This window comes from Populus nigra, chromosome 10 (assembly GCF_951802175.1).
Source record: "Populus nigra chromosome 10, ddPopNigr1.1, whole genome shotgun sequence".
Classification (NCBI taxonomy): Eukaryota; Viridiplantae; Streptophyta; class Magnoliopsida; order Malpighiales; family Salicaceae; genus Populus; species Populus nigra.
In genome coordinates, this window is record NC_084861.1 from 9,781,619 (window position 1) to 9,801,334 (window position 19,716).

General features: G+C 35.7%; 3 protein-coding genes and 1 non-coding gene across 5 annotated transcripts; 2 read left to right on the forward strand and 2 right to left on the reverse strand.

Moving 5' to 3' along the window:
* Positions 1-944: 944 nt before the first annotated feature.
* Positions 945-3,191, forward strand: LOC133705553 (ubiquitin-conjugating enzyme E2 32-like). The gene is made up of 5 exons (XM_062130821.1): positions 945-1,269; positions 1,348-1,479; positions 1,600-1,684; positions 2,214-2,377; positions 2,446-3,191. The coding sequence occupies exons 1-5, from the start codon at positions 1,159-1,161 to the stop codon at positions 2,884-2,886; spliced, it is 933 nt and encodes a 310-aa protein (XP_061986805.1). The 5' UTR covers positions 945-1,158; the 3' UTR covers positions 2,887-3,191.
* A 358-nt stretch (positions 3,192-3,549) lies between these two features.
* On the reverse strand, positions 3,550-6,756 carry LOC133705552 (uncharacterized). Of its 2 annotated transcripts, none has more exons than XM_062130819.1 (6): positions 6,477-6,756; positions 4,679-5,523; positions 4,429-4,529; positions 4,260-4,349; positions 4,042-4,169; positions 3,550-3,866 (listed from the first exon to the last, which is right to left on the reverse strand). In XM_062130819.1, the coding sequence occupies exons 2-6, from the start codon at positions 5,481-5,483 to the stop codon at positions 3,722-3,724; spliced, it is 1,269 nt and encodes a 422-aa protein (XP_061986803.1). In that variant the 5' UTR covers positions 5,484-5,523; positions 6,477-6,756; the 3' UTR covers positions 3,550-3,721. The 2 variants fall into 2 exon arrangements, with proteins under 2 accessions (XP_061986803.1, XP_061986802.1); XM_062130818.1 differs by having other exon boundaries at positions 4,679-5,585.
* Positions 6,757-12,068: 5,312 nt separating this feature from the next.
* LOC133706109 (small nucleolar RNA snoR114) lies at positions 12,069-12,158 on the reverse strand. Its single transcript, XR_009844453.1, has one exon. It is a non-coding gene; the product is annotated as a small nucleolar RNA snoR114 (small nucleolar RNA).
* Positions 12,159-13,242: 1,084 nt separating this feature from the next.
* Positions 13,243-18,448, forward strand: LOC133704165 (aldehyde dehydrogenase 22A1). Its single transcript, XM_062128931.1, has 14 exons — positions 13,243-13,581; positions 13,689-13,729; positions 13,959-14,063; positions 14,163-14,290; positions 14,589-14,711; positions 15,048-15,201; positions 15,437-15,540; positions 15,619-15,697; positions 16,026-16,121; positions 16,211-16,348; positions 16,625-16,840; positions 17,164-17,355; positions 17,794-17,937; positions 18,067-18,448. Exons 1-14 carry the CDS (start codon positions 13,470-13,472, stop codon positions 18,217-18,219), a joined length of 1,785 nt encoding a protein of 594 aa, XP_061984915.1. The 5' UTR covers positions 13,243-13,469; the 3' UTR covers positions 18,220-18,448.
* The last annotated feature ends 1,268 nt before the right edge of the window (positions 18,449-19,716 follow it).

Consider the following 19,716-nt stretch of genomic DNA (forward strand, 5'->3'; position numbering starts at 1 on the left):
TTGGAATGTAGTCAAAACTGAAAAAGTTAAGTTTGATATCTTATGAGAACCACAAATACCTGGGTTTAAAATAAAACTGAGTTTAAGAAAATTGAGTTTGATATCTTCCTAGAACCACATGTGTTTGGATAACACGTAACCAAGCTAAAAAAAAAATGGGTTTGATATCTTTGTTTCAGCCTTTTCTTCAACAGGTTTTGACATCTATTGAGCTTCCATGATGTGTCGTGTTTTTCCATGGGAATTTTGAGTAAATGGATTTTAGTATCCAATATGCTTATAATCTATCAAAGTATCATGCATGGTTCTGGCAAATGCATCACGTACGCACAAAGTCAAAAGAATTTAACTCGTGAATCCAGTTTGAATCTGTTTGATAACCACAGATACAAAAAGGTAACCATAAATCTCTGCTAGTAAACTAAAAATATCACACTCGTCGCATCTCGAAACTCCAAAGTCTAGGTCTTCCACCCCTCCTTCACTCTTTCCTCATCATACAGTCTTCACATGCAATAGCATTGGACGTTCCCTTTTTCTTCATTTATAAACTCGTCTGTAAACAATGGAGGACCTTAAAGAAAAGGGCTTCAAATTAGCAACTCCTGATTGAAGATCTCTGTCCCGAGAACTATCTGCATGCTAAAACTTCGAACATTTACAAAAAAAAATCCATACCAACCCTTCCTTTCAGTCTAAAGCCCGACTCCCTGCAGCCCAGCCCAGCCCAGGCAAACAATTCCTTCGAGAACCAGAATGAGTTTCTATTGGGCAGACTGACAATGAAAGACAAACCTTATCCAATTACTGAAAGCCACGCAACCTGTTATGAGTCAAATGACGTGTCAGCGGAAGCTCTCAAGATTGGTGTTTGCATCACGGTTGAATCGTATTTTTTAAAAAAACTTTAACTTTAAGTTAATATATATATATATTTTTTTTACTTTTGAAATCGTTTTAACTTATCCAATTAATATCTCTTCAACAGGCAGTTCATCGCCTCCAGCTCCAACACCTACAAGCGGATATCTATTTTGTCTTCCTTTCCTTAATATACTTTCAACCCTCCATTCTCGTCTACACACAGACCTTAATTTCTCTCCATATAACCGGCGGTAGTGGTCGTGGATCGATCAGATCAGTCGATCTAATAAAGTGATGGCCGAGGACAAGTATAATCTGAAAAATCCAGCTGTGAAGAGGATTTTACAGGAAGTTAAAGAGATGCAATCGAACCCATCTGATGATTTCATGAGCCTCCCTCTTGAGGTATGTTCAATTTGAATATCAATGATTTATTAATTTCGTTTTTTTTATTAATTTTGTTTTTTTATTATTATATAATAGGAGAATATATTTGAATGGCAATTTGCTATAAGAGGACCAGGAGAGACTGAATTTGAAGGAGGGATTTATCATGGGAGGATTCAATTGCCTGCTGAGTATCCATTTAAGCCGCCTTCTTTTATGTTGCTGACGGTATTAATAATGGAAAATACCTTTTTAAAACCTTTCTTTTTAAAATTCTTTTTGGAAATTTTTATAGGGCTAATGGATTTTTTGAATTGTTTGTTATTGTTGTTGGGTTTTTTTTGGCAGCCAAATGGACGTTTTGAAACGCAGACAAAGATATGCTTAAGCATATCAAATCATCATCCTGAGCATTGGCAGCCGTCATGGAGTGGTACGTTTTTAATAGTTATTGTTGGCTTTACCAAATTATTATGTGTATAGATAGCTAAATTATCAGGATGCAACAGTAACAATTTTATTAAATCTCTTATAGTGAAAGAGGTTTTGGCGAATTATCTTTAGAAGTATTAGTTAATTAAGGTGTGCGAGTGAGATTGATTTTGATATGCCGCCTGTGATTAGGCCATATTTAGGCCTGGGTTGAAGAAAATGTTTGTTCGTGTCTATCTGTTTTACTTGAAGAACTAAGATTTCTTTGTGTTTGTTTACTTCATGTTAAATGAAGACCTGGCCTGTGGTCATATTTGTTATGTTATCTAGGAAAAGAATTAGACTTGGGGTACCGGAATGAAAATCATTCCTGGTGTAAATGTTATCTTTGAGGTTGCCTTTTCTTCACTTATGAAGGTCTAATTGCTCAACCACATGAGCATCTAATTCTTTTTAGAAGTTAGAATGTATCGATTCCATAGCTTGGCATACAGCTGATGTTTCATGGTATTGATTATTCTGTTTGGCAGTACGAACAGCTCTAGTAGCACTTATTGCTTTCATGCCCACCAGCCCGAATGGTGCGTTGGGCTCACTCGACTACAAGAAAGAGGAAAGGCGTGTTTTGGCTGTTAAATCTCGTGAAGCAGCCCCGAGATTTGGGACCCCTGAACGTCAAAAACTCATTGATGAGGTTAGTGATTATTTCGTCGTGTATTGTCATTTGTTACATCATGTGCTAATGAACTGTTTGATGAACAGATTCATCAATACATGCTTAGCAAGGCGCCATCTGTTCCTCAACAAAACCCTGCACAGGGCTCTGAAGAACACCCTAACAACTGTGTGCGTGAAACCCAGGAAAGTTCGCAAGATGCTGGGGCTGTAACTGCTGCTGAAGACCTTCCAAATCCAGCTGTTGGTGAAATTCAGGAAGTGGGCGAGAGGGTCTTTGAAGAAGTGCATGAAACTCACATTACTGCGAACCCTAGTCCTGCAGGAACCAGTGCATCAAGAGAGGTTCCTGCTAAATCTTCAAGCGATCAGCTACTGCAAAGGCAAGTGACTAGGGTTCAAAAACCAGCAGATGATAGGTTGTTCACATGGGCTGCTGTTGGACTCGCCATTGCAATTGTGGTTCTTTTGCTGAAGAAGTTTATGAAATCTAGCGGATATGGTGCCCTCTTCATGGATGGATCTTAGGTATAGTGATTTTTATGAAGCAATTTATAGAAAGAGGAAATCGGAAAAAGAAATCTATGTCATTTTTACACCGGTATTGTTCGGATTTCGCAGTATATGTTATGATCCGACTGACATGCTCCATTATTGTAATTAATAATGTGGATGAGCAACTCATTTGCATTGACAAGTTTGGAAGTATTTTAGTATCTATATTTGATCGTTGTAGATGCTTCCGTTTACGGAGTGATTACTGGAATTGCTTTGGGAAGGTCACTGTTCGAACGTGTCTTTTAATAATATTCATGCAGCATCATTTATTTTCATATTTACTCGTCTGGACCTTTTGTATTAACATTAATCCAGGTTAACAAACATATCCAATTAACAGAACCCACCCTCCTGTGCACTTCATAGTACCCTTATCAACATAGTTATCAGAGATCACAATTTTCCTTTCGTGGCCAGCTTCAACCATAGGAATGCCAAGGATGGAACAAGTGTGCAGCATGCACGCTTAAAGCAGAGAAATCAAGGCTAGTCTGCAACGAACTGAGCCTTAACCATTCTCTGCGACGGCCATAATTAACCTCTCTGATGACACCCATCTCCCTCCCAGACCAAACAATGTAACTGGACAATCATACACACATTATTTTTTACCTTAACTGGACAATGATAGAGTTCTCTTTCAATGATTGGGTGCATTTATATTTGACACAGAAATATATATGACAAAGGAATGCCATAGATCATATATGACATGGAAACTAATCATGCTGTCTTTGCCACGACACTAAGTTACAAAATACTGTCCTCGATATCATTCAGTGACCAGGGAAGAGCAGTAGTTATATCAGCAGGTAATTAAAGGTTGCATCTTTCCATGTATTGCCTTGTAACAATGGAGACTACACAGGGGAAGCTTTGACTTCGAGTCGCGATACTTGTATGCATTTGTACAGTTTGGACCCGCACATTTTTCACGTGGTGGAGGATAACTGCAAATCAAAACACCACATTGTAAATACCACAAAACAGATAAAGAGTAGTTATATTTAAATGTCGACAAAATGTAAGCACTTGCATTTCTACAGAGCAAAACAAAATGCCAGTTTTCGGTCTGCATGGCCTTCTAAAGAAAATACTCGGGGGGATGACAGGGTGAACTTGTACCTGCATGGCACTGAATTAAATATGCGTGGCAGACCAATGTCATCAGAGAAAATAACCGTAGTTCCAGTGGGGCCAATGACCCATCTGACAGTATTTGGCCCAATTGCATCAGCTTTGGCAGCCTTTGCCTGCACCAAGTAAAATTTATTCTTGATTCAAATGCTGCTAAAGACCATGTGAAGGAGAAGGTAAAAGTTGCATGTCTATTTTCCAAGTACCTGAACCACTTCATCACGCTGTTTCCTCATCTTTTCTTCCTTCTTCTTTCTTCCAGAATCCTGGCCACGTATTTTTCTGATTGCTTCAGCCTAAAACATACAAAGTTAGACGGTTTTCCCATCCACTGCCAAGAGGTTATAGAACTAACATATGGCATGATTAGCAAACCTCAGCCTCCCTTGCTGCCTTCTCTGATTGCATTCTACGCCTTTGTGCAGCCTCAGCTTTCTTTAATTGCTGCTCTACTTCAGAGAGCTTAGTCTTTTGTTCTGCCATTAATACACCAATAAAGGAAATAAATTAGGTTGAGCAACAAGCCATTATTACTCGAGGTGTAAACTAGTTTTATCTTCAATCATTCCCTTCCAAGCTGTAAATGAGACTGGTGCAAAGAACATGGAAACAGACAAACACTCACTTTTAGGAGGGATTGAAGGTAAACCATTCGGGAACTCAAGAAGACTGGCACCAGGCACAAGAAAATCATCTTTGACTGTCTGACGAGCCCGCTTATGTGCAGTTGTAGTTGATTCATTCCTTCCTCCAACATATCCCAGCCTCTTGCTTGGGTATCCAGGTTCATCCTCTGATGTAGGCTCTTCCTCTTGCACAAAATCCTTATCCTCTTGCCTACCATCTGAAACCATTGACACCCCTCTTCTTCTCTCCTTATAAGCATTGAGTCTTCCAAGGTAACGTACTTCCTCATCTATGTCACCATCTTCATCAAATTCCACATCCATTGCACACCTCTTAGGAACTCTATTACTCTTGCGAACTGCTTCAAAATGGGATGTTCCATTCACAAAGATACTTTCACCAGACATCTTTCTTCCCGAAGAATTGCCCTTTCTAAAACTAGAATCCTGAACAAGTAACTTCTCTCGAGACCGAGAAGCATCAGAACCTTGATAAGATTTTGTGAGTGAAGAACCGCCATTGAAAGCATATTCTGTTGCTGGCTTGGCATGTATTGTATGAGTGACACCACCAAACTTGAGCTTAAGCTTCTTCAGTCTTTTCTCACTTCTCAATCCATCTGAACCAGATGCTACTTGTTCCTCATTGTGTCCACAGTTTAAAAACTGTGTAGAGGATGACAGCAAAGTAGAAGTCCGTAGAAATTTCTGCAGATCAGAACAAGGCCGACGAGATATAATACTCCTCTTCTTCCTTATTGTGGACCCAAGACCAGCGGAATGAGTCCCATTTAAATTTTCCATATGAAATTAAAATTTGCAAACTGTTACTTTGGATTGCTTCCTATAAAAAGCAGAAAGCAAGCAAGAAGATCACAAGGTTGCAATAGCAACAAGTCACCACACCTGAGGATTAAATGCATATAAGCATTACTTAACTTCCAGCAGAGCATAAACTAAACATTTAACCATGTGAACGCTCGACTAGAACTTGAATAATAGAGAAAGGGAATAGTAAGATTCAAAATAGCGGCAAGCAAGTGAATTGAGATAATTCATACACACCAAATAGAGACTTCTTTTAATGAACAACGGCCAAAAATATAAACAATAAAAAAGAACACAATATATCAAAGAATAAATCCAAACTCCAAAAATCTTAAATCATGAAAAGAATAGCCAATGGTATGCTGGAACTAAACTAAAATGTTTTCAAAGCATCATCTCAACTCAAAAGGTTAAGCTGTTCCGTAAGGCCCAACATTATAAGCTATTAAAAACTTTTAGAGCATAATAAACGAAACCTAAGTGAAGTAACTCATCAAAGAAAATCCCTACAGACTAGGTACTTCACTTCAAACATATTTAGCGGGAAAACAAAACAAAGACAATCCTTGAAACCCTTTTGCTTAGAACCTCGCATTTCCATTTCTGGTACAGAAATAAGCAAAACCATGAAACTAAGTCCAGTTTTTCTTCTCATTTTCCTTTATTTTCTCGGAAACCAAACAGGGAAAAAGAAACAATCAAACAAGTAGATTCTCTCTTCTTCACGATGACATCTAAATTTCAATTAATTTTTTTTTACTTTTAAGCTTAAGCCGAATTACCAAACCTAAAAACAACTCTCTTTTACATCGAAGAACTAATCTTTTTAGTTTCAGCTTTCTTTAGGAAGAAAAAACATAGCTTCCTTCTTTTTACATCAAAATCGAACTTCAAAGCAAACCCATTTCAAAGCAGCAAAGAAAAAGATCAGATAGCAACAAGAACCCATCAAATGTAGTGGATACTTACCTAGCAAAGAAGCCAACTGAAACCCTAGATAAGGAGGGCCACAAAAAGACAAGTACTTTGGTGATTACGGGGAAAGCCTTTTGGAGAGGGGGGGTTATGTGAGTCTCCTTTTCCTTCTGGGAAAATGGGGATGTTTTGATCTAGTTAAAAATGAATGCGGGGTTAGTGCGAGACAGGGAGTTATGCCATTCTTAGGCTGGTTATAGTAAAGGATACTGGAACTGGAACTCTTTATCTGCTCCATTTTTTTTTCTCTTTTCTTGCTTCTCCACTTCTTTTAAATTTCTTCATGAGCGTAAATTTTACAAGTAGGGAGTTTAATACACCAAGAGGCCCAGACAAAGCCCATATGATTTCATAGGAATATGACGCTAGTCCAAGGAGAAGGTCCACCAGCAATCTTTTGTTTTTACTTTCGTTTAATGGTAAAAATATTTCCCTGGCTAACTTTTAGGTACCTCAACCAAGTTGTGTGCTATGGATATTTATGGGTTCGAGTTTTATGCTATATTTATACTTGTATTTAAATCTAAAATAATTATTTAAAATTGTTTTAAACTTAATCGGTATGAATTTTTCATATTTAAACTCAATTTATAACTCAAATATGAATACTATAATTATAACTATTTAGTTCATAATTAATTTGATATACATATAATTTTTAAAAACTTTAAGATTAATTATATAATATTTATTTCAAGTCAATTTTAAATTGAGTAAATTAACTAGTTTTCATACTCTAACCGGACCCTTAACTTTTTTTCCTTTAAATTTTACTTGAACACGACCGCGTCTAAAAAATTTCTACCTATTCGAGCCAGCTGCTCGAATCAATTTACAATAGGTACGTTGCAGTGAAATTTTCATCCTCAGCTATCAACTCATGTATACCACACACAGCCATCTGTCTTACAATCCTAGATTCAGGCCGATATAAAAAAAGGGCAAATAATTACTGTAAAAGATTATTTTGTACTGTTCCAGTTATAATCACTTGAAACATTGTCATCCTTCATGGAGGAGGATGACAATGCTACAAGTGATTTGGGGATGACTTGATGACTTTAAAAAAGATGGTCGAATGGGTTTTTGAGTCTTCTTCTTCCTCCTCCTTTTCTTCTCTTTTTTCTTTTTTTTATTCTTTTGGATCTTTTCTTATTTAGTTCATAGAGTCTTTGGAGAAGGAAATGATGTGATCAGTGGAATTGTTAATTTTTTAGCGGAGAAGTCTGGGAGGGAAATCTGAATCATGCATGTACAGGTCAAGTGATATACATAACGTGCTAGTTTGAGAGACCAAAATCATAGAATTGAAAGGTTATGTGTCTAGTCGGGTTTGATCAAAAGATTATGGAATCATTTAACCAGTTAGCCATGAGAATACGTACGACGGCATGCAGATGAGAATTGTAGGATTTTAAGGCATGAATAAAAATGACGAACAAGAAGGTATAATGAGTTTCTTTTAACTATTTTTAGACCCCATATGCAAAGAAGGTAACGAGGCTGGGATGAAGCTCTACAGAAAAGTAAACTTATCCAAGGTTGAGACGGGCCAGAAAGAATGAAAATGTTCACTTTAAGCGATGAGAAATGAATAAACTTGAAGCGATCCTCTCTGGATACTAGTGGCCGGAGATGTTAATCATCATTTTCTTTATTCCGAGTATGATAATGTTCACTTCAAGCATTCCGAGAAAAATATTTCCTCATCAACCTCATTGCTAACATAGTGGATGAGGCTACTGCACTGTCACGCATGGGGAAATCGCACCTCATTTATGTAGAGATTGTAGAATGCATTTGATGGAGAGTTGTCAGCTTAGCCCCAGTTGGATATATAATAATAACTAGAAACAACAGATTTATTTGATACAACATAACTTTGCATGCCAAACAAATTCTGTAGAGCTTAAACAAGAAGGAAAAAAAATCCAAGCTCACACCACCCAAGATGGCTCTGCGAAAGTACACGGGCTCAGTGTTCATGGTCCGAATGCTTCACAACCGTAAGGGCAGGACCCATTATTCACTGCATAGTTGCTCACACTACCCAAGATGGCTCTGCAAAAATACAGAAAAACAATTCCATGTCCAGATTAGGTCATGCGGTGCAGCCAAGGGGCCTCAATTATTGTACAGAAGAACTTGACAACGTTTGTTGCTACAGGTGAACACGCAATATATATCTCCATATCTTTCTATGCCACTCCCATTAGAGATCTCACGGCAAGCAAGAAAAAAAAAGGAAACAACAACACCCACTATCGTCTCTGCTGCCATCTCTCTCCGACTCACTCTCTGCTTATCAGCTTTTGTCCTTTCTTTTTTCTTTTCTTCTCTCTCTTCTAACCTCTAAAAGTTGCAGTTCTATATATGATGCTTTAAGTTTAAAGACCACGAAATAATAATTTAACTAAAAATGAGGCATCCATCTACCTATGGTACATACTAGATCCTGAAGCAATATTTGATGGGTTTTTTTTTTAAGACAAACATATCTGTAAAAAAAAAATACTGAAATGCACTTCAAAATACAATATCAAATATTTATTAAGGTTTTATTTGACATTCTAGTTTAATTTGTATTTTAAAATATAATTTTTTTAATTTTAAATAACTTTTTTAGTGGTTTTGTATAGTTTTGATGGATGCTAAAAATAAATTTAGAAAAAATAAAAAAAATATTTTAAAAAATAAATTTTATCATCAGCTATGATCCATCACAGAAATCACAAATATTAAAAAAAAAACACATAAAAAACAAAACACACGTAGTTATAAAAAACTACAACCTTTTCACATGATAGAAAGAGGTGTTGAATAAAACCTCATCTCAAGATATTCAATTGTTCTCGGTAATAACCCGTACACGCCATTCATCAAGTCTCTCTCGGTGACAAACGAATATAGAAAGGCGGTGGACTAAAGCAGATGGTGGGTATTTTAGTCATTTTAAGTAGCAAAAAATCCATCCTGGTGTGTGCCCATAAACTAGGGTCCTGTGCCCATAAACTAGGGTCCTGTGCTAATAGTCATTCCCTATTATTATGTTTTATAATAAACTCTTCCTTTCACCCCTGGTCGGCAAATAAACAAATCAGCTGGCAAAGTGCCTACTTTACATTCAGGGGAGGCGCGTCGCCTTCACGCTCCTCGAGAATCGCCAATGCTGCCGGGGAGCAGCCGCTGTTGAGACTCTAATCCGCCAGTCTTGAAGTTGATTTGATTATTGCTCTTTAAAATGAGCTTTTTTATAAATATATTAAAATAATATATATTTTTTATTTTTTAAAATTTATTTTATACATTAATGCATCATTTAAAAATTAAAAACAAATATTTAAAAAAAATTATTATTTTTTCAAAAATCACTTCACGGTAAAAAACAACAATAGATAGCCCTGTAACGTTATTAACTATATATTCCCACGTCAAAAACTAAAATTTATTAAATTTATGTTTGTTTCTGTGTTTTAAAAATATTTTTTTAAAAAAATAATTATTTTTATTTTAAATTAATATTTTTTTAGTATTTTAAATTATTTTAATATATTTTTAAATAAAAAATAACCCAACTTCCAAACATGTTTTTCGCTCATGGTTGGTTAGGTTTTGATTATTCGTAATGAAGAACAAAAGTAATTGCAGAAGATAAGGTTCCAACATGGGAGAGACAAAGGGCCAAAATTGAAACAACAAAAGAACCAAATGTAACATAGGATTTCAATGATAACTTCACTTCATTTTCTTGGACAATAGATGCCAAGTCGTCCTGGTGCCTTTATGCTCCTCCACTTGGTCAAACAGCCCATCATAATAAGATTCGTTCAAATTCACCTCCTCACTTCTTAAACAATCTGGCAACCTCTTTCTCAGTGGAATCATAGTTGGTTAGAATGTTTCTTTGTTGAAGTAACTTCACATCTTTGTCACTGCCGAAGAGGTTTTTCATGAAAAAAACGTAGGAGGGGATTTTTGCACAGTATCACTTGAAAAATGCTCCAGTGCAATGAGATTCCTGAAGAGACTTTCTGGGTATTAATTAATGTATTATCACAGGTGGGATTTCAAGGAATCCGCTGACAAACTTTATGTCCAATAAGTTTTCTGCTCTGCCCCCCTTGATCCTAATTCCTGCGGCTTGGAGTTCTGTTGCGCAACGTAAATGTTTCTGATTTGACTGGTTAATTAGTGGAGTATTTGGTTGCATGCCTGGTTAAATTTCTGCTGATGGATTCGTGGATTTCCTGGAATCATGTACTTGAACAAACGGAAGGCGAGCTCGGTGAGGAAATGAGTGCATTGTTTAATTAGGAATTTGAACCACTTCAAATAGTCTTTGAAGAATGAACAAGGGAATTTGATTTTCTAATAACATCCTGTTGGATCTCAAATCGAAGAGCATTCCAATTTCCAGGAGTGGTGGATACAGGATCATTGCGGCGTCTTAAACTCATTGTAGAGTACTCGAGGAACATTTCAAAGATGAATTAAACAGCCATCGACTAAAATCATTTGCAGGAATTCATCATTTGCGAAGCTGCTCTCTTCTTCATAGAATGCACGTGCTCTATGTTCCACCTCCTTAAGGGCCGTAAGACAATCATCCAGGGATGCTTCCAGGTTTGGCCTTCGGTTGAGGAGTGCATGCACGTAGCGCCCCTTGTGCTCTTCCATGGCTTCCAATCCTCGCTTGCGATGGCGGTATGGACCAATTGAAACTTTGTCAGGGATGTATGCCTTCTCGTTTGCATTGCGAAGGCTTTCCTTGACCCTGCAGATGGAATGCGAAGAAGAAATGGTTTCCATTTTGCTTCTGATTGAAGTTACAAGATTGTCGCCACGCCTGATATTGTCAATTGAAATATGGTCTTCGTTTGGCGTCTGCCATGCAGGTGAAATGGAAATTTCCATGATCAAATTAATGAACTCAAAGCAACCTGCATTAGCAGCTCTGTGAAAATGCTGAACCAGTGCTGTCTCGTCTACAACAAATGAGATTATCGGTCTCTTGACAAGTAGCAGGAATTTTTGTTCTTCATGTAACATTGGCTAATCACATTAGATGGAAAAGATACTCAAAAAGAGATCTGGATCTTAGAAACAATATCTAGGTTTTCAAGTTCTGGCTTTCTTCTAAAATAAAGTTTGCTTGTTTATTCCTACTGCTTTGGCATCCGGTAATGACTGAGCAAACACCCTAAGATCGCAAGGTCAGCTTCTTCAAAAGAGTCGGGAGTTCTTTGAGAAACTCCACAGCAAGGTGCATGCCCTAATGCATACGTATATATGTAAAAGAATCCAAGATGAGTTGGTGAACGAAAGGAATAGATTATTGGGGTTTGCCTTCCAAATTGAAAGGCATCCTGGAAAATGTTGCCGAAAGCGTATAGCTTTATTCAAAGTAAAGGTTAGCCTGATTGCTTGGGAGCAAAATCAAGAATCTAGTAGCAGTACATTGCAGAAACTTGTCCAAAAGAAACTTGAGTTACGTGGCCATAAAAAGAGGTCTCCTTGAATTACTACTCATTATTCAGGTACAAGAAATGAAAAACTGAACTGAATAAATTAAAAAGAAAAACTAAAGAGCTCAGAAGCACTCGCTTTCGTCCCAAGAGGATCAGGCGAAAGTTATAGACCCTGTCATCACGTTGAGTTCAAATTTCTTCACAGCTCAGAAGAGATGCACCAGCCGGGAATTGATCCCGGCTCTGTATCTACTATATATCTACCACTAGACCACAGGTTCTTCTTAAGATGTTGTATTTCATCCCTGAAAATTATTATATATTGAAACCATTTCGGTAATCGATCGATTAGCAATTATGCATTTAGCAAGACATCCATGGATGGAATATAGGTTGTTAGTCGTTGTTTTTTTAAGTGTTTTTTTATTTAAAAATATTTTTTAAAAAATTATTTAATTTAAAATTATTTAAAAAATTAATTTAAAATAAAAAAATAAAATTTTTAAAAACTTGAAATTAAAACATTATCCCAACAGACAAGTAGTTGGATCTAATAAATGTCAAAAACCCAACAGCTCCGCAAGAATCCATTATTCTAATAGTTGGATCTAATAAATTTCATATAATATAATAGATAAACACATATTCAACGCATGCAATTTGCAAAATAAAATAAAATTAATTGAGTTTCCATACTTTAATCAATATTTGAGTAGAATTGTAAAAAAAAAAAAAAAATCATAACAAGCACTTAAATTTTGGAATTCATTTTTTACTTTGAACACATCGCATGATTTTAATACCAAGAATTAGATCATTATGGAAATCCCACGCGCCTTGCAAAGGAGAATTCTACGCTGGTCGAAACCTGCAATTCAGGTTTTGTTTGGATTATAATAGTTGCTAATTTTTAAAATGTTTTTAATAATATTTTTTTATTTTTTAAAATTAATTTTAATATTAGTATATTAAAATAATTTGAAAACATTAAAATAAATAATTGTAAATAAAAAATAAAAAATAATTTTTTAAAAAACACTTTCAAAATATAATAACAAATAATCGTTGTACATATCTAAGAAAACAACTTATACATTATGATAAATAAAAAAAATCATAGGTATTACATGTTTGAGGAGCTATGTAGAATAAATAACACTGCAACAAAAAGAAGATTACCCCTACCCCCCCTCTAAATTACAACTCCAGAAAGCAAGTAAAGGAATCCTAATTCCAAAGCTTTTAACGAGGTGAATAGAAAACTGTATTTTAGCGCTTTTTTTTTTTACCTTAAGTTTTTGTTTGTTTGGGTGTTTTAATTTTATTTTTATTTGGATTATAATTCCCCAATAACTGCGGCCATTCTCAAAAAAACCAAAAACACTCCCTTGGAGCACAGCAGCAGCACTTGACAAAAATCAAAGCATTTTGGATTCAAAATTCGATTCTTCGTCAACTAGATCTATAGATAAAAAATAAAAACCCTAGAAGAGAGAGCTTCAACTTCTAGAAACACGAAATGGCGTTTTGGTGGCCATTGATAGTTGCTGCATCCGCTTACGCGATCTGTCGTTTCTTGTTAATGCTCATTCCTTTCAATGTGCCGTCAATCGACGTCGATGCCTCTGACGGTTACTAATTTACGCTTGCTTACGTATCATTGATTGTGTCTCTGTTTATGATAGTCAGTTTATTAATTATTATTTTTCTGCTGTCTGTCTGTTAAAATCTGCGGCAGTCACGGAGGGCAATCAAACGCAAGAGAACAGCTTCATCTATGTCAGTTTCTTTTTTCATTTTGAATCTTTTATTTTATCTATCTTTTGCATTTATGTGGAAATCAAAATGGCTTTTTAATTAATTAATTATTCATTTATTTGTGCATGGAATCTAATGTATGGACTGCGATATTTCAATTTTTACTAATGCTTGCAATGTTTATATTTCTTTTTCATTTTGAATAGTTTCATTTCTTCAATTGGATTTAATTTATTGAGTTTTGATCCAGATTCCTCCGAGAGGAAGGGCACAGCAGTCGGATAAAAAGGTTCAGTGTTATGAGCCTGCGACGATGAAATACTTGGGATACTTCCCTGCATTGTCGCCTGCTGAGGTTAGAGAAGATATACACATGCTTATTATACATGCATCTAGGTATGTATGATCTTGTGAAATTTGTGGCTAAAAATACTGTTGAAATGTATGGTTGCAGGTCCATGACCGAGTGGCACAGGCGAGGAAGGCTCAGAAAATATGGGCAGAAAGCAGCTTCAAGCAAAGACGACAGTTTCTGCGGATTCTTCTCAAGTACATTATTGAACATCAAGAGCTTATATGCGAGTAAGGATGGTGGAGTCATCGTTTCTATTAAACCATTATTAATGATCTTAATCATTAGCAGTTTGACACCAAAGTGACATTTATTGACATTAAAATACCAGACAAGCATTGAAATGTTGCTATGCTTAAGGTCCCAGGGGACCTTGGTTTGAAACAACCCATTTCTTAGTTATTTTCTTCACTGGAAGGCTGATTGGGTTGGGGATGCAAGGTGTTCTGTGTACATGAATTATCTGTTTTGCATCTCATTTAGTGCTGCTCTGTTAGTTAAGGATTGGTCATGTGCTATTTTGATCAGAGTATCTTCACGTGATACTGGAAAGACAATGGTAGATGCTTCTTTAGGAGAAATAATGACAACATGTGAGAAGATCACTTGGCTTCTTTCAGAGGGTGAGAAGTGGCTAAAGCCTGAATACCGGTACCTATTACCTTCTTTTTTTCTTTTCTTTTCTTTTGTTTTTTTATATACTTCTTATCATTTTTGAATTTATTTTTTATAATCTCTCTTTATTTCATAAGAAGACATGATGACTCCTTAGAGATTTGTTTAAAAATTTATTTGCCGCACTGCATTTCTGATGATTTCTTATTTAAATGGTTGGCACATATTATTTGACAGAAACATGTGACTTACAAACTTGTCGTGGCTTGAACCAAACTTTTACCAACTTTATTTGTAAACTGTCTGGATTACTGACATTGGTTACCTTAAGTACTACACACCTTTGCCCTCTTAATCTTCTAATCTTTGTAGATGTTCTGGGAGAGCAATGTTGTACAAAAAATCTAGGGTTGAGTTTCACCCTCTTGGTGTTATCGGTGCCATAGTTTCATGGAACTATCCCTTCCATAATATCTTCAATCCGATGCTGGCGGCAGTCTTTTCAGGGAATAGCATTGTGATCAAGGTACTTCATGCTGCAATTACTAAGTTATTTGGATTTGCATTTAGTGCTTTTGTTACCTATTGATGCACCTGCATCTGTAATGTCATTTATCGCATTTCGATATTGGGATGTCATTGTTGAATGCTCTGTATCCATATCACTTGTTGTTACATGTGCCCATATATTTAACCTGAGAGGTTTTCTGGGCTTTTAGTAACCACTGAGCTGACAGAGAACTATATGCTTGCAATTGTAGGTTTCAGAAAATGCAAGCTGGTCTGGATTGTTCTATTTCAGAATAATCCAAGCAGCTCTTGCTGCTGTGGGAGCTCCTGAAAATCTGGTTGATGTAATCACAGGGTATTCATTTCTGTTTAGATGTTTGCACTAAAATATGTGTATACTTTTATTTCCCAATGATCGAAGCTGTCTTGATAGGTTTGCTGAAACAGGAGAAGCACTAGTGTCATCAGTTGATAAAATCATATTTGTTGGATCACCTGGTGTGGGTAAGATGGTATGATTTTCTTGGCTAACTGAATGGATTTTCTTTGGTTTTCATTTACTTCTATTGTAGCACTTCACTTCATCGTATTTGATCCATACTTGATGGAATATTGGCAGATGCTAAGCTCTTTTCTTTTCCTTTTTGTTTTGCTCATAATTTATTCCCAACAGCAGTTTAATTTAGTAGTTTTTGCACATTTTGTGCCTTTTTTTAATCATATTTCTGCACATGCCCTGCCATGTATTATTTGTTCTAGGTAAAAAGTGAAGTAAAGCCACAACTGTGCTGCATACGATTTTTTCATTGCTTATAAACTGAAAGGTTTACTTTATTGCAGATAATGAGAAATGCTTCTGACACTCTTATACCGGTAACACTTGAGCTTGGTGGAAAAGATCCATTTATTGTGTGTGAAGATGCAGATGTCTCTCATGTACGAATCCTTTGTACCTGTTCTGATTTCTGATGCATAGTATGCCTGAACAATTCCTTGGCACCTACTCAATGTTCCACTTAATGTAGGTTGCACAAATTGCTGTCAGGGCTGTTCTTCAATCAAGTGGGCAGAATTGTGCTGGGGCTGAGAGGTTCTATGTTCATAGGGACATCTATTCTTCATTTGTCAGTGAAGTAACTAAAATTGTTAAATCTGTTTCAGTTGTAAGTATGTCTGTTCTGACTTGCTTTATGCATAGGTATCTGTTTTCGTGATATTTGCAATTTTCTCTCTAGATTTTACCCACTGATCATTTGACTGCTGTATCCATAAAGAAAACAAGGACTATATTCTTGTGTTCGATCATGTATATCTTCTTGTATCTTTGTATTTGCTGTAATTTTATTAGCAAGATTATTAAGAATTTACTCATTTAAGAACAAACTCGCTACCCAAGGATTAAAGTCATTTTTTGCTGCTTTTCTGCTACTTGTTTGCAGGGACCACCCCTTGCTGGTAGGTATGATATGGGGGCAATATGCTTGCAAGAGCATTCTGATAAGCTCCAAATCCTCGTAAATGATGCCTTAGAGAAAGGAGCAGAAATTGTTGTTCGTGGAAGTTTTGGCCATCTGGGTGAAGGTGCAGTTGATCAGTTCTACCCTCCCACCGTGCTTGTAAATGTTGACCACACAATGAAACTGATGCAAGAAGAGGTAGCAGGACTCTCTTTTTTCACTCAATTTCACATTGGACATAATTTTTTAACGTGGAAGGAAAATTTTGTGTTAAGAGGATTTTTTGAGAATCATAAATGACATGATTTTATTGATTTCCTATCTGCATTAGCAATACATTTGCTTTCTGCTTGACTTCAATTCCTGTGAGTATGTTATGACATCTTTTAGAAAACATGGATCAGATTCAGTAGCATTGTATGTGGAGCATGTATGTTATTTGTGTTGGTTAAACATTCACGGCTTCTTGTTTCTATTCATTGAATGCCTTCATAATCCATGAAAACTTGAATGACATGCAGACTTTTGGACCAATTATGCCGATAATGAAATTTAGTACTGATGAAGAGGCTGTCAAACTTGCAAATGACTCAAGATATGGGCTTGGCTGCGCTGTTTTTTCGGGTAGTCAGCGCCGAGCTAGAAAGATTGCTTCTCAGATACATTGTGGAGTTGCTGCAGTTAATGACTTTGCATCAAATTACATGTGTCAGGTATTTCTATTTCAAGTGCTATGTGTATGATTCTGCATTTTGCATCAAGTAAAATCCAGTGGATGTAAACTTTTTTTCTTTTTAAAATTTTGATGGAAAAACTCGAACTTGAAGGTGACTGGGTGAGAAGTTGCCTTGTAGCTCGCCTAGTTTTCCTAATCCAACGCTGCCATTGGATAAGTTATTCACTGAGCAGATATAAAATGAAGCAATAATATTTGTTTGTGATGCATTTTCTGCTTTTACATGAAGTCAGAGAAAATAATATATTTTGTTTTGAAACTAAAGCATGGCTTTATGGTTTCACTACCGTTTATATTCTCTCTATTAACTAGTAAATTGAGCAGTTGATCCTTTCATATCTGTTTGTGGCATGACTCTCAGTTTATCTTTCTTCAATCTTAGTTAGTTCTAACTGATGCCTTTTGATGTTTTCAGTCCCTGCCATTTGGTGGTGTGAAGCACAGTGGATTTGGCAGATTTGCTGGTGTGGAAGGATTGCGGGCTTGCTGCCTTGTGAAATCAGTTGTGGAAGATAGGTGGGGGCCATACATTAAAACCAAGATACCAAAGCCTATCCAGGTTGGCTTTAAAAACTCTACATTTTTCTCTTTTGGTTCTGTTTTGTTTCTTGAACTAAAGGGAAGAAAGCATTAGCTTGCACAATTATAATTTGCTGCCATTACTCATATTGACTCTTGCCTATAATAGTATCCTGTTGGGGAGAACGGCTTTGAGTTCCAGCAGTCTCTTGTAGAATTACTCTATGGCTTGAACATACGGGATAAGCTGCGAGCGCTGGTCAATGTTTTGAAGATGATGTCAGAACAAAACTCCAGCAACAGTAGGAGTAGAACTGAGTAAGGGTGATCCTTGAAGAATGGGGACTTGTTCATCTGTTTCACCAACACGGATGATCTTTTGTGAACTTGACTTCCCATTGTTCATAATTGCAAGTATCAAGAATCCTTAATCCAGAACTTCTATTTGATTTGGAAATCAAAATGCAGTTCCATCTCATTTTCATGAAGAAACTCGTTACTTTGTTATGCTAAACTTTGTTAACAAGAGAAAGCAGAAGAATTCTGATTCAGATCGACTCACGTAACTCGTATTTTGTTTATACTGACAAATACCAGCTCTTTCGATTCCCTTATAAAGCAAGGAGACATGTTTCATAAACAATCCTGATTGATTGGTGCCTTTTATGCTGCTCTGATAGGGAAACAGTATTACAAGTAGGGGTGATTAGGTTCAGCTTTTATATATAAAAAAAACAACCAAATTAAAATTAAAAAAAATAATAATAACCAAAACGGATTCAAACCTACTGGTTTCAGTTAGATTTTTTTCTAGAGAAAAAATAGGTTGGTTTTTTTAAAATTTTAATTGGTTTTTTTTCGCGGTTTCAGTTTTCTCGGTTTTTTTGCTCGCCTCTAATTACGAGTTGTTTTTGCTAGGTTCAGCTTTTATATATAAAAAAAACAACCAAATTAAAATTAAAAAAAATAATAATAACCAAAACGGATTCAAACCTACTGGTTTCAGTTAGATTTTTTTCTAGAGAAAAAATAGGTTGGTTTTTTTAAAATTTTAATTGGTTTTTTTTCGCGGTTTCAGTTTTCTCGGTTTTTTTGCTCGCCTCTAATTACGAGTTGTTTTTGCTAGGGCTAAGCAAAAAAATCAAAAAACTGATTAAACTGAGAAAATAAAAAAAAATAACTAAAAAAATCAAACTGTAAAAAAAAACTGATTAAATTGATTAGAATTTTAAAAAAACCGACCAGTTCGGTTCACTTTCGGTTTTATAAGTCTGAAAGCAAAAAAATCAAACCGAACCCGAACCGAGTCAAACCAGTTTTTTCTTTAAAAAACCAAACCAAATCGAAATCAGTCAATTTAAACCGGTTTCAATTGTTTTTAAAAATAAAAATTTAATTTAATTATTTTTTTTATAAAAATTAAACTGAACCAAAAATAAACATCCTTAGCTTGTTCTGTCGGTAGTAGTGTTACTTTCCTGTTTGAATCGTGGATTGGGAATAGCTAAAGGAAATTTTGTAAATTAGGTCTCAATTAAGGAACAGGCTGGATGTCAGCATTTCTGAAGTCAAAGTCCAGTCAATTTGCGTCCTTAACATAAAACGTTGTTTTTGAATTTTATTTTAAAATAATATTTTTTAAAAAATAATTTTAATATTAATATATTAAAATAATCTAAAAATACTAAAAAATAATAATTAAAAAAAATACACAAATTTTTTTAAAAAAAACAACAGTTTATTAATAGCACCAGCGTTGATGATGATGAATAGCCTCGCTCAGCATCCGTTTTAAAGCACGGCTTCTTTCCCGCCTTTC

What these genes read in the sequence shown, in the direction of transcription:
- LOC133705553 (XM_062130821.1), top strand. Translation starts at nt 1,159, where the DNA reads ATGGCCGAGGACAAGTATAATCTGAAAAATCCAGCTGTGAAGAGGATT. An exon ending in TCATGAGCCTCCCTCTTGAG is followed by an intron (nt 1,270 to 1,347) that starts GTATGTTCAATT and finishes ATTATATAATAG; the next exon opens with GAGAATATATTTGAATGGCA. An exon ending in TTGGCAGCCGTCATGGAGTG is followed by an intron (nt 1,685 to 2,213) that starts GTACGTTTTTAA and finishes TCTGTTTGGCAG; the next exon opens with TACGAACAGCTCTAGTAGCA.
- LOC133704165 (XM_062128931.1), top strand. Translation starts at nt 13,470, where the DNA reads ATGGCGTTTTGGTGGCCATTGATAGTTGCTGCATCCGCTTACGCGATC. An exon ending in CTGCATTGTCGCCTGCTGAG is followed by an intron (nt 14,064 to 14,162) that starts GTTAGAGAAGAT and finishes GTATGGTTGCAG; the next exon opens with GTCCATGACCGAGTGGCACA. An exon ending in CATCAAGAGCTTATATGCGA is followed by an intron (nt 14,291 to 14,588) that starts GTAAGGATGGTG and finishes TATTTTGATCAG; the next exon opens with AGTATCTTCACGTGATACTG.
- LOC133705552 (XM_062130819.1), bottom strand. Translation starts at nt 5,483, where the DNA reads ATGGAAAATTTAAATGGGACTCATTCCGCTGGTCTTGGGTCCACAATA. An exon ending in ACCTTCAATCCCTCCTAAAA is followed by an intron (nt 4,530 to 4,678) that starts GTGAGTGTTTGT and finishes TATTAATGGCAG; the next exon opens with AACAAAAGACTAAGCTCTCT. An exon ending in AGCGTGATGAAGTGGTTCAG is followed by an intron (nt 4,170 to 4,259) that starts GTACTTGGAAAA and finishes TACTTGGTGCAG; the next exon opens with GCAAAGGCTGCCAAAGCTGA.